Source organism: Heptranchias perlo, chromosome 6 (assembly GCF_035084215.1).
Source record: "Heptranchias perlo isolate sHepPer1 chromosome 6, sHepPer1.hap1, whole genome shotgun sequence".
Lineage (NCBI taxonomy): Eukaryota > Metazoa > Chordata > Chondrichthyes > Hexanchiformes > Hexanchidae > Heptranchias > Heptranchias perlo.
Window position 1 is genome coordinate 5,718,263 of NC_090330.1, and position 13,792 is coordinate 5,732,054.

At 41.6% G+C, this 13,792-nt stretch overlaps 1 protein-coding gene across 1 annotated transcript in view; it reads left to right on the forward strand.

Moving 5' to 3' along the window:
• acer3 (alkaline ceramidase 3) overlaps positions 1-13,792 on the forward strand; it is a 165,869-nt gene that overhangs the window by 132,352 nt on the left and 19,725 nt on the right. Inside the window, exon 7 of the mRNA XM_067985669.1 lies at positions 7,963-8,021. Coding sequence (XP_067841770.1) covers positions 7,963-8,021 — 59 coding nt within the window. The remainder of the gene's footprint in view (positions 1-7,962; positions 8,022-13,792) is intronic.

Here is a 13,792-nt window from a genome sequence, read left to right on the forward strand (position 1 = left end):
GGATAGGAAGGACCTATTTCCCTTAGCAGAGAGGTCAATAACCAGGGGGCATGGATTTAAAGTGATTGGTAGAAGGATTAGAGGGGAGCTGAGGAGAAATTTTTTCACCCAGAAGGTGGTGGGAGTCTGGAACTCACTGCCTGAAAGGGTGTTGGAGGCAGAAACCTTCATTGCATTTGATAAGTACTTGGATATGCACTTGAAGTGCCGTAACCTACAAGGCTATGAACCAAGAACTGGAAAGTGGGATTAGGCTGGATAACTCTTTTGCGGCCAGCACAGACACGATGGGCCAAAAGGCTGCCGCCTCCTATGCCGAATAGCCTCCTTCTGTGCTGTAAATTTCTATGATTCTACGATCCTGTGAAGGGCTTTGATAGAGTAAATAAGGAGAAACTGTTTCCACTAGCAGAAGGGTCAGTAACCAGAGAAAAGAGATTTAAGATAATTGGCAAAAGAGCCAGAGGTGTGATGAGAATTTTTTTAATGCACCGAGTTATGATTTGGAATGCACCGCCTGAAAGGGCGGTGGAAGCAGATTCAATAGTAACTTTCAAAAAGGAATTGGATAAATACTTGAAGGGGGAGAAAATTGCAGGGCTATGGGGAAAGAGCAGTGGAGTGGGACTTTCAGAGAGACGGCATGGTCACGATGGGCCGAATGACCACCTTCTGTGCTGTAAGTTTCTATGATTCTATAAGAGCGAGATCCAAAATTTACAACACAGGTATTTGTTCCACTTTGAGGCAGTTTTTATTCCCTTCTCAGTTTGTGGAACAATCCAGAATAACCAGCTCCATTGCATCCAAAACTGCTATATTGGCTACCAGATATCTCTGCACTGCAGCTTTGCCATATCTACTGCATTGCAATCAACTATGATACCGTTTTTGTGGGAGTCATTCAGTCTGTTTTCTTGTGTGTATGCTCATCAAATGAGGGATGTTAGTGCTAGGGAATGGTTCATCTCCCAATGTCATCATTAAACGTTCCCAACTCGGGTACAGCATGGGTTAGATGTCAGAGTAACATTCCCTCTACTCTAATCCAGGAGTGCACCTGAGCCCCTACCTGAGTAGAGAGAGCATCCTCCATGACACGTGTGTGTCACTTTCCCATTTCCTACACCAGCTATGCTGCCTCTGACATTACCAGTTTAATGCTAGTGTTCTGTAGGCCAAGGAACCGCATTCAAAATGTCCAAACTCATCTTGTGTTGAAGTCTTACAGCTAGAGAACAAATAAGACTTTCATCCCATCATTCTTAGCTAGATTTAAAGGCAAGCAAGCCAGTTTCTTACCCGACACATCTCCTCGTCTCCGTTTAATTATTTAGCGTGAACACGATCAGTGATGTGACATTGTCATTTAATATCTTTTTACCAGAGCCACCGTGCTTCTTTAAGATTCTTTGGTCTCCAACTATGTTTTGGGGGGAGGGGAGTGATGGGAAGAGGAAGGGAATATTTTCATTGCGAATGTCAGTGACCGCCTTGGGATCATAAGTCCAAGGTTTCGGTCTACAGCCATCGGTTGAGAGATTTAATTCTGTTAATAGTAATTGTGTTTTTTTGAGTTGCTCGTTAACTACAGATTTTTAAAAAATGAATCAACTGGCCTGTTTTTGCAGTCAGTCAGTTAGTGACGCTGGAAATTCATTGAACTTTATCATGGTTCATTGGCATGTCTGTAGTCAGAGCATTGCATGCTAATCCAGTTGACGCATGGTTTTTAAAAAAAATCTTCTAATAAGAAAGTTCACCACACTGCAGCCTAATTTAATAGGACTTGAGTAAAACCAGTGAGGTGTACAAGGTTGTAGTGAGTGCATTTAATAATGAAGCGATCATTCGAAAATACAGGGTACTGGAAATCTGCACGCTTTCCGTTCGCCTGTAGGTCTCGAGTTTCAATCCATGCCATGTAGGCATGTTGAAAATCTACGCTGCCTGGCTTTTAACAGGTTCTGTAGGAAATAGTTTTGGACCGTTCTCAACTGAGTGAACAGTGGACCTGACCTCAACCGTGTTGCAGCCGGCCTCAAATTCACTAAAATCACCTTTCGTTTGTCTCATTTGGAGAGGCCATAAAGAATAGACAGTCTAAGAGACGTCTGAGAGATGGAGAAGCCATGCTTTATTCTATTGAGACACCCAGGTGCAAGATAAATCATGAACTGGTGGTTAGGTGACAGTACTCCCATGTCTGAAGCATCTCTCGCATACTCCTATGCATACATTGAAGGGGTATGGTAGTGTTGCAGATGTTACAGGACTAGTAATCCAGAGAACGTGAGTTCAAATCCCACCATAGCAGTTTGAAAATTTGAATTCAGTTTTAACAATCTGGAAGTAAAAAAGCTGGTATCAGTAAAAGTGACCATGAGCTGTCGGATTGTCGTAAAAACCCAACTAGTTCACTAATGCTCTTTAGAGAAGGAAACCTGCCGTCCTTATCTGGTCTGGCCTATCTGTGACTCCAGTCCAGCACCAACGTGGTTGATGCTTAACTGAAGCCACTCACCCTAGAAAGCCACTCAGTTTTATCCAACCACTACAGAAGGCCCACCGTCGCCACCTCAGGGCAACAAGAATGGGCAATAAATGCTGGCCATGCCAGAGATGCCCAAATCCCAAAAATGAATTTTTAAAAACAGGCTGATAACTTATAAAATCATGGAATAGAATCATACAGCATAGGAGGAGACCATTCAGCCTATCGTGCTTGTGCCAGTTCTTTGAAAGAGCTACCAATTAGTCCCACTCCCACACTCTTTCCCTATAGCCCTGCAAAGTTTTCCTCTTCAAGTATTTATCCAATTCACTTTTGAAAGTTACTATTGAATCTGCTTCCATCACCCTTTCGGGCAGTGCATTCCAGATCATCATAGCTCACTGAGTTAAAAGAAATTCTCCTCATCTCCCCGCTGGCTTTTTTAGCCAATTATTTTAAATCTGTACGGTATGTTATTGGGGAATTTGCTTCTATAATCTTAAATTTGCATTGTTGCGCATTTGTTACAAAATTGACATTCCGTTCTGCCCCTTCACCTTTTTTTTTATTCGTTCACAGGATGTGGGCATCGCTGGCGAGGCCAGCATTTATTGCCCATCCCTAATTGCCCTTGAGAACCTGCGATCTATATAGGTCGGCCCTATGGAAGCTCAGCGGTTGTAAAGTATTTTACAACACCATCAGTTATAAAGATATTCATGATTTCTCAATTATTCACAATATTTATTAACAACTTAGATGAAGGTATAGAAAGTCTCATATCTAAGTTTGCCGATGACACAAAGATTGGTGGCATTGTAAGCAGTGTAGATGAAAACATAAAATTACAAAGCGATATTGATAGATTAGGTGAATGGGCAAAACTGTGGCAGATGGAATTCAATGTAGACAAATGTGAGGTCATCCACTTTGGATCAAAAAAGGATAGAACAGGGTACTTTCTAAATGGTAAAAAGTTAAAAACAGTGGATGTCCAAAGGGACTTAGGGGTTCAGGTACATAGACCATTGAAGTGTCATGAACAGGTGCAGAAAATAATCAAGAAGGCTAATGGAATGCTGGCCTTTATATCTAGAGGACCAGAGTGCAAGGGGGCAGAAGTTATGCTGCAGCTATACAAAACCCTGGTTAGACCGCACCTGGAGTACTGTGAGCAGTTCTGGGCACCGCACCTTCGGAAGGACATATTGGCCTTGGAGGGAGTGCAGTGTAGATTTACTAGAATGATACCCGGACTTCAAGGATTAAGTTACGAGGAGAGATTACACAAATTGGGGTTGTATTCTCTGAAGTTTCAAAGGTTAAGGGGTGATCTGATCGAAGTTTATAAGATATTAAGGGGAACGGATAGGGTGGAGAGAGAGAAACTATTTCTGCTGGTTGGGGATTCTAGGAGTAGGGGGCACAGTCTAAAAATTAGAGCCAGACCTTCCAGGAGTGAGATTAGAAAACATTTCTACACACAAAGGGTGGTAGAAGTTTGGGACTCTCTTCCGCAAACGGCAATTGATACTAGCTCAATTGCTAAATTTAAATGTGAGATAGATAGCTTTTTGCCAACCAAAGGTATTAAGGGATATGGGCCAAAGGCAGATATATGGAGTTAGATCACAGATCAGCCATGATCTTATCAAATGGCGGAGCAGGCACGAGGGGCTGAATGGCCTACTCCTATTCCTATGTTCCTAGATCAACTTCAGATGGTGTTGTATTGGTATGAATGGCCTCTTCATCCTGAAGTTCTCATTCTATTTAGAATGAACATGAAGATCAGAGTGGTAATATGTCTCTGCTGCAAAACCGTGAAAGTCTTCAATCCTTGGTCTATCCTGAGCTGGTTGATTTGGACCGGCGCAACAGTTGTGATGCTGCAGTCGCCCTCAGTGACTCTGGGGTGGGGTGGGGAAATCATCCAAGGTTCTAGTTCCTGATCACGATCCAATGACCCCTGCTGGGAAGTGTGAACGAGCAGACATTAGCCTTCGTGTGGTTGAGTAACAGACGTTCGCCTGCTAGGCTCAAATTCTGTACGGAGTGTCTGGCTGACACAGTGGTGTCAATAATGAGTTGGAGGCGGTGAGGGGCTTACAGCAAACAAGTGTATTTTCCAGCAAACAAAGCAAACAGCAAAACAAATAGTCTATCTGCAGAGCCTATTAAATAAGAGTCTCTACCAACTGCAGCAGCAAACAGAACTCATGACTGAATCTGCAGCAGCTTCTCCTGATAAAAGCACTGTGATTTCACTCAATTGCAGTGAGTGGAGGATGGTTACATACAAATTATGTGTGTAAAATCAATCCCGGTCACTTACAGCAGTGCGATCTCCAGGCGTGATTGGGGGAATTACCCAATCATCTCTGTTCTGGCAGGGAATAGTGGTGGCACTATATGCAGCCGATTCTGTATTCCAACAAACGTCAGCTGCATCATGGGTGGGGCAGGAGAGGACACATGGTGACTCAGGGAAGGTACTGGAGAACTGCCAGCGTCGATGGCATGTCGGCAGGTTGAAAATCTGTGCTGTCTGGTTTTTAACCGGTTCTGTAGTTAGTTTTGGCCGTTAACAACTGAGTGATCACTCTAGTAAAAGTCAACAGCTTCGAGAGTAGAGGGGTGAAAATTGGGTAAGAGGGGATAAAAATGCAAACTCCCTCATAATGGTTTTTACCTGAAGGTAAATTAACAAGTTGTATATACCCGTACATTGGAATAAAATAATTCTGTAACTATGGGCCACCTTTGTTTTAAACAAGCTGTTCCTGGTGGTCAGACACTGTTGTCCTCCTTCCCAGTCCAGCACCTCATTACATGCCAGAATGGACGGAAATAATTAAACAGAACTTGGACACTTTAGCAGTGGTGGGTCACAGTGTTCAAAACTTTGGACGCAAATCTTGCGTGGATGTAACCAGATTAAAAATGTGTTCAGCCTTCCATAAGGCATTCGCAGCATTTGAAATTTTAATTGCTGAGTTTGGCAGGCTTTCCAAATCAGTACAGATCCAAGGGCGGAGGGGGGAGAGGCAACACTGGGTATAGTCACAGCAGCCTGTTTTATATAACTAATTTATCAGTAACTTTCAGACTAAGGTCCACAAAATTAGTGATCTATTGAAATCAGAACTCTGACCTACCTACTCAATTCCAGCACTTGTTAGTAGTGTTTCAGTAAAATGTAAGGGTGAGTATGTGAAATTTTCATATAGTGCCCACTTGAACTGTGGAAAAACATCCAGTAGTACAATTCTAGATTGGGTTCTGCCAAATGTGGATTATGTCTGGAGAGCATTTTGAGCTGTATCATGTTACGGCGCAGTATTTATGGTTACAGGTCTGCTACTGTCTGAAGCAGTTTGAGGTGCTTTAAGAATATTGCTAAATAAATATTTTGGCACAACAATAAAAGATATTGGCTTAAATGGAATTTTCCATTTCCAATACGTTGTATTGATACCATATGCTAAATAAACTCTGCTCTACACTACAGATATGCAGAGATGAGGAAAATATTGGAATGTTTCATCAAAAAGCTGAATAATTGAACCTTTATTCAATCCCTTAATGGTTTCCTAATGCAGACACAATGACCTCTCATGGTATTCATTTGAGAGGTGATGCAATTCGTACGCCTACCCTCCGAACAATCTCAATTTCTCTCTCTTTCTTTCTCTCTCTCTCTGCTCTTCTTAAGCTCCAAATATTGAATTTTTCATACTCTTCCTAACTGTAATGAAATAAAGACTCATTGCATTCATTTCCTACTCTTTATCTTTTCTTTGCCCCTCAAAATTGTGAAAATATTTACTTTCCACAGTTGCTTCTACAAGATTTAAAACTGATGCTTAACATCGCCCAACCACTATTGCCTGCTCATTCACTCTTCTTAACTTCAGAGGGTTCTTGCATCCCAGTTGGGGAAGTCTGGCTTTACCATGTTACTTGCTGAAAAGTAGGATTTGTGTCTATATCATGAAGCTAAAATGTCTTCTAATATTGAGCCTCTCGCAGATGTGTGGGTGTAGAATTTATTTGGCTAGTCGTCTTTTCTTTAGTGAACATAATGACTTGCGATGTGGCATGAATGAATATTTCAATAAGCCTGGGGACAGTGGGTTACTCCCAGATGTACTTTTGCATCTTTTATTATTTTGTAGACATTTTACACGGCTCCTTTGTCGAACAATTGATCCTCCATTTCGCCCTGTGCTGGGCAAGGGTTCCCATGCGACTTCTATGGTTGCCTACAGATTTTGTGTGTATTCCCATTTTTCTTCCCATACCCCCCCATCCCCCCAACTCCCCAAGGCAGTGACTTTTGTTGGGTAAAGTTCTAGAGGTAACAGCTTCCTCCATTCCTTCAGGACTGGGAATCATGGCTGATTTTATTCCCCCCTGCCCTAGCCCAGGGTACTGTGATCAGTTTGATTATTGTGCTCTGCTTCTGCCCTGGCTAAGTTCAGCACTCTCTTCAGATTGGGAATCTATTATCGTTGTACTGGTCTATATGACTTGGTACTACACTGGACAGTGCTTTTACCCACTAGACTATCAAGACTACCCTGACCTTCCATTTGTAGCATCATGTTTTGGCAAGAGTCTCCCAATTTGTACCAGTGATACCTGAAACTGGTCTATCCCAATCATTGGGACTGATAACCTAACCAATGTGTATACTTATGAATTATCAGGACTGCCTTCATGACCCAAAACATCTGCATTTGCAATTCTATTGCCTGAACTATTGGGTAGCTACAGATGTTTAACTGTAAGGTATTCCTTGATATAAAGTGGTAAATGGGTGCTGGTCTGTGGGCAGTATGTGAAAATGTTTGTCATTTCCATAATTTAAAATGAAAATTAAACTGGATATTTCTCACCCAACAATTGGGACTACCTGGTCCAAATTCCCCATCACAGAAGATCTGGAGAGTCATTGTACACTCAACCAGAGGGCACGTGAGAGTAAATTCACTAATCCTGCATTCTCAGTGTTCAAAGAGAGTGTGAGTCAAGATGGGGTTACTACACTGTAGGCCTTCAGGTGCTGGGCTAAGTTTTTCTTTCAAATGATAGTGAAGCATTTACATTGTTCAGTGATTCTGTTTGAATCACAACCACGAGCTAAAACTTCTTGGGCAGTTGTAAATCAGAGAGGGTGTTCTCTGCCACAGTAAGTGTCATTGTGGAATTTGTAATCGTAGTGAATAGTGTAAAGTTTGAAGCCTCTCCCTTCCAAACACTTATTCAAGCAGACCAAGCAGACCAATACTGTGTATAGAGTGTACAAGTACTGTGATTTAAGTTTTTTTTTAAAACTGATCAGTGGAAAGGCATGTTTATTTGCTCCTATGTGCTAATGTGCTGTTGATTATAAAGCCATTCAGTATTGTAGACTTCTCCTGGGCCATTTGCACTCAACACCCCAATTCTTTTCTCTTTCCTAGGTCATGTACGGCTTTCTAGTTGGTTGCCTAGTTCTACGATCAATATATATCGTCACGTGGTAAGTAGTAGTTCAGACACAGCAGTTCCTTATTAGAGCTCTGTGGTTTTCAAACTGAGGTTCGTGGACCTGTGGGAGTCTGCAAGAGTTTCTGGGGGGGGTTGTTGGGGGGGAGGTCCACAAGGTCTTAAAGTGAATCCTGGATTTTTGTCAATCTGGCTGTAGTTCTATTATTGGCATGATGTTTCTGTTGCCAATTTAATTTGTCATGTGTTTACATTTCTACATCTTGCGCCCAGCACAGCCTGCGCCTATCACACTTGTATGCAAATTATGTGTCACACTTGCACCTGATTATTTCAGATTTCATATTCATAGTACAGCAGGATTTAGCAGCTAACAGGGTGCATATCAATCAAAGGCATGTAAAGTGGGTAGAACAAAACTTTCCATGGGGGAAAAAAACTAAGGATTTATGAAAAACAAACAATAAGGATTGAGTCATATGGGTAAATCCCTCCAAATATTTTTTTGAAAATTCTTTTGACCACCATCTTGAGCTATCTCTCATAGGTGAGAAACGTAGTACTGGGCACAATCTATTCTAATAAAATTGGTAGATCTCTCACACATGTCCTATCCATTGCCTTTTAAGTATCACGCTTAAATTAGTGTCACGCCTTGTTAGTGATGCAGCACAAGCTTAAAAACCTGGTTGCTTCAGAGCTGCAGTTTGAAACTGCGAAGCATATTCCAAACTGCACAGATTTCTCAACAAACAATTAAACTCCAGTGTGGGCCTGTGTCTACTTAAGAAAAAAGAAAGTTTTGCATTTATATAGCGCCTTTCAATACCTCAGGATGTCTCAAAGTGCTTTACAACCAATAAAGTATTTTTGAAGTGTAGTCACCGTTGTAATGTAGGAAATGACCAGATAATCTGTTTTTTAATTAATGTTGGTTGAGGGATAAATATTGGCCAGGACACCAGGGAGAACTCCCCTGCTCTTCTTCAAAATAGTAAGGAATCTTACAACACCAGGTTATAGTCCAACAGTTTTATTTGAAAATCTCAAGCTTTCGGAGGCTTTCTCCTTCATCAGGTGACCTTCGTCAGGCCACTCACCTGACGAAGGAGAAAGCCTCCGAAAGCTTGTGATTTTCAAGTAAAACTGTTGGACTATAACCTGGTGTTGTAAGATTCCTTACATTTGTACACCCCAGTCCATCACCGGCATCTCCACATCATTCTTCAAAATAGTGCCATGGGATCTTTCACGTTCACCTGAGAGGGCGGATGGGGCCTCGGTTTAACGTCTCATCCAAACTCTCTTAGCGCTGCACTGGGAGTGTCAGCCTAGATTTTGTGCTCAAGTCTCTGGAGTGGGACTTCAACCCACAGCCTTCTGACTCAGAGGCAAGAATGCTATCAACTGAGCCACATCTAGCACCTCAAATCTAATTGCTAACAATTAGACATTGTGCCCTTAAAATAATATAGCTCCACCGTAACACAATAATAGTGTTCATTACATGGTATAACCTTCTAAAACGTATGTAGTTTTATTACTGACGCAGTGAGCAATGCCACAGGAGATCCACCAATTTATCGGTACATAATTTTGAGACACATCTTTGACACTTCAGGTGTAACACTTGTAAATTTCTGTGTCATACATAAAAGAAAAGTAATTTAAAAAGAGTTTGGAGGCCAGTCATTTCCAATATACAGAGAAACTTCCCCAGCAACTGAAAGTATCTTCTAATTGACTTCAGGAGTCACACTTAAGAAAGCCAGTCTGATCTCTAATGGACCTGAAAATTTGCCCAGGAGAAATTAGCCTCTACCTGACCCAGGAAGGCACAGAAAATGCACTTTGTGACTTTAAAAGAACTCGAAATGTTCCACACAACTGTACTTTAGCAGAAGAATAATACTCTGTGCATTATACTGTATAGCACGCCTGTCCTTTTAAAACCAAGCATCCTCTGATTACAGTGAGCAGTGCCTTGAGCGATCCACCAGTAATGTTATACACAATGGACAAGAATATGATAAGACCTAACTGTATATCAACATTTTGGGTGTTTAACAAGGTTTTTTCTTTGGAGACCTGTACCTGTATGAGGAGATTGAGGCGTGGGTTCATGGGGTTTATTAGATTAATTTGCCATCAGCTAAAGAGAATCAATAAGGTAGCAGACTAAAATGCATCTGTGCCTCCGACTTAGAGATTTTTATATGATTGACAGCAAATCACAAATGTGTTCCAGGACATTGGCTTCCATAATTGAAAAGTGACAAGCATCAGATGTTGTCTTAACTAATGAGCAAATTTATTCAATAAAAATTAACAAATGAATATATAATAGCAATATAGAATACATATATTTAGGGTAGCTATATCAACGTCTTCAAATGAAAAAAATAAAACCTTTGGTAGTATAAGCTATTGCTTTGTAGATAATTTTTATATACTCATTCTTTTTTCCTTTGTAGCTTTTAACTGCAGGGGCTAGCTACTCTAATCTTTCTCTCTCTGAAGGTTCTAACCAACTCAAGTCAGCTTGCTGAGCTGCTTCAGGTCATTAAATACATCCAAAGCAATTTCCAGAGCTTCCTGGGTTTGAATAAGTATCAAGGATTATGGAACAAAGGCGGGTAAATGGAGTTGAGTTACAGATCAGCCATGGTGTAATTGAATGGCAGAACGGGCCCGAGGGGCTGAATGGCCTACCCCTTTTCCTATTTTCCTATGTTTGATTATTTTTCATCTTGTAGTCTTACTGAGATAAGGAGCCTGGAACAAATATGAATAGTCGACTACTGATCTGTCTGGATCTTCTGTGTGTACGTTGGTGTAACGACTCCGATCAATCTCTGACCCAGCTCTTGAACGCCAAACTTGTACGGTTTGTGCCACTTGGGTGAGGTGCTGGAGAGCTGCCGATGCCTTTTGGAATTGTACCCCACCAGGAGAAGCGGAGGTGAAAATTAGAGAGGGCGGGAAACAAAACAATTTGTTTTTTTTTTAAAAAAAAAGTTGGGGTTGATTTTCCTGTCCCCAAGTGCACCAGTTCCTGTGGTGTTAGAGGCAGGAAATCAGGCAGAGACTCATAATGCCCCTTTTATGCACCTTTCCTGGAGCCGAATGGGCACAATTGGAAGCTCCCACTCGCTTCAGGCGGAAGCAGCTAAATTCCATTTGAAAAGCTATGGAAGTGGCGTCACAAGAAACTGTTCGCTCCAGTGGAGGAGTCCAGAACACAGGCACACCCTTAAAATTAGAGTTAAGCAGTTCAAGAGTGACGTCAGGAAGCAACTCTTCACACAAAAGGTAGTGGAAATCTGGAACTCTCTTTTCCCCCTAAAAGCTGCTGGGGGTGAATTGAAAATTTCAAAACTGAGATTGATAGATTTTTATTAGGCAAGGCTATTAAGGGTTAGGGAACCAAGGCGGGTAGATGGAGTTAAGCTACAGATCAGCCATGATCTAACTGAATGGCGGAACAGGCTCTCTGGGCTGAATGGCCTACTCTCCTGTTCCTATGTATCAGGCTCTGAAGACTGCCAACGGAAACTCGACAGTAGAGGTTGCACTTTCTGATCAGAGGATCTGTAAAGGGGCGACCAGTGTCTTCCACATACGCTGGGCAGGGCCTTTTTCCACATGCCTCATAAAAGAGGACTGCACTGCTAGAGTAAAATTAAGCTTGGACGTTACGCCACGTAGGCTACAGTAGCCTAGTGGACATGGTGCTGGACTAGCAGCAAGCCACTACGAAAAGTTGTGAATTTGAATTCGATAAATCTTGAGAATCCAGAAAAATGACTGAAAGCTGCCAGATTGTTGTAAAAACCCAACTGGGTCGCTAATCCCCTTCAGGAACCTGCCATCCCTGCCTGATCCAGCCTACATGTGACTCCAGTCCACACTGTGGTTGACTCATAATACCTTTAAGGCAACTAGGAATGGGCAATAAATACTGCCTGGGCAATGAATACTACTTGGGCATTAAATACTGCCTTGGCAATGTCGCCCACATCCCAAGAATAAATAAATAATTCCTGGCTGACACTATTATCTTCTTTCCAGAGTTCTCGGGCCAATTGTGGCATCATGGTTCCTCCCTACTTGAAATCAGCTAACTAAGCATAGATTCAGCATCCTTTGTGTAGCCTTGGCTCAGTGGTAGCAATGCAGTGCTGATGAAACATTAAACCAAGGCCTTGCCTGCCCTCTCAAGTGGACATAAAAGGTTCCACAGTACTAGTCAAAGAAGATCATGGTTCTCCTGGTGTCCTTTCTTTCTCTCTTTCTATTTTTCCTTCTTTTCCTTTTATTTCTCTCCTCTCTCTCTCTCTCTCTCTCTTGTTCTCTTTCTCTCTTTTGCTCTCTCTCTCTTTTGCTCTCTTCTTTTTCCTTCTCTCTTTCTCCCTTTCCCTTTCTCTCTTTCTTTCTATTTTCCTTTTGGCTCTTTCTCCTTTCTCTTTCTTTCTCTCTCTCTCTCTTTCTTTCTCTTTCTCTTTTTTTCTCCCTCTCCCTCTCCTTTCTCTTTTTCTCTTTCTTGCTCGTGTTCTTTTCCTCATTTGTTTCTCTTTCTCTTTCTCATCTACCTATCATCCCAGATCAACTGCACCAAATCTCAATGCTGCAGAGGAACGTCCTAATTAAATGGTTGCAGGTCGGGCAATGAAACAGTGCAGTCAGGAGGTTTGCCTTCTATGTCTGGAGGTGCGTCAGGTGGTCTCAGATAGATTAACAGACTTGTAATCCAAACCTATTAATACTTGTGATTCAACAGGGAAATAAAATCTAGTGCATGATGCCGCAATTTTGTTTATTGAGAAAGCAAGGTGAAAGGCAAAGGCCCAAGAGTACAGGATCCCATCAAGGTTAAAAAGAATAATAAAGGCGGCAAGATAAATAAGGAAATAAATAATACTGAGGTCATTGAATTGAGCGTAGTCTCCAAAATATTATTTCTCCTTGTGATTTTGTGCACTTGTTTTATTTTTTTTTTAAATTTTGTTTGTTTTCAACACAAGTTAAAGATATTCGACTCTGATGTAGTTTAGTCAACTTGAACTTTGGCTGGTACTCTCCCGCATCCATTTAAACTCTTTAGAGCTCCTTGTTCCATATTTTTATTCATTACCGAAGTGATAAGAACAGGGTCACTCCACTTGCGGATAGTGTTTAATCTTTTCTTATTAGCTTAGGGCTCAAGATGCACACGTCAATGAAAGGGGTAGACAAATATCCCTTTGTAGCATCTGTGATGGGATTCATTAATGTTCCGCCTTTAGTCTGGGAAAAAAAAAATCTCTGAAATATAATCAGGATTAAGAATGTCTGGATATGCTCTGGCATTTAGAGCTGTGGTCTAAAGTTTCCAGAGCAATTTCTGTTGCACAGTGTATCCTCTGCCTTGAAGTGATTCCAAATTTCTTCATCTTCAGTAGGATTCTCTGTTGCAGATCGCTTCTGGATGTAGTTATAGCAGTGGGTCGGAGATTAGTAAAACTTATTGCATTTCATTGGGACGGTCTGTTCCCTTAGAGCCAAAAACAGTTCAAAGAAAGTGGGTTTTTTTTTGGTGTCCTTGTGACATCGCTGACAATTTCCTGACCCACTGTGATCCTGCAGTCCATTAGAGGTTTTGTGGCACTGTTGGAATTTTTGAAAGAACTGTGTAACGTCATGAGGCAAATACATATGAATGTCAGACGTTACAGTTTGTAGGCTCAGTCTCTGATCACGACATCGGGGGCTTGAAGGTGTAAACGGAGGTCATCCTTCATAACACGGGCATCTGCACCAGTACAG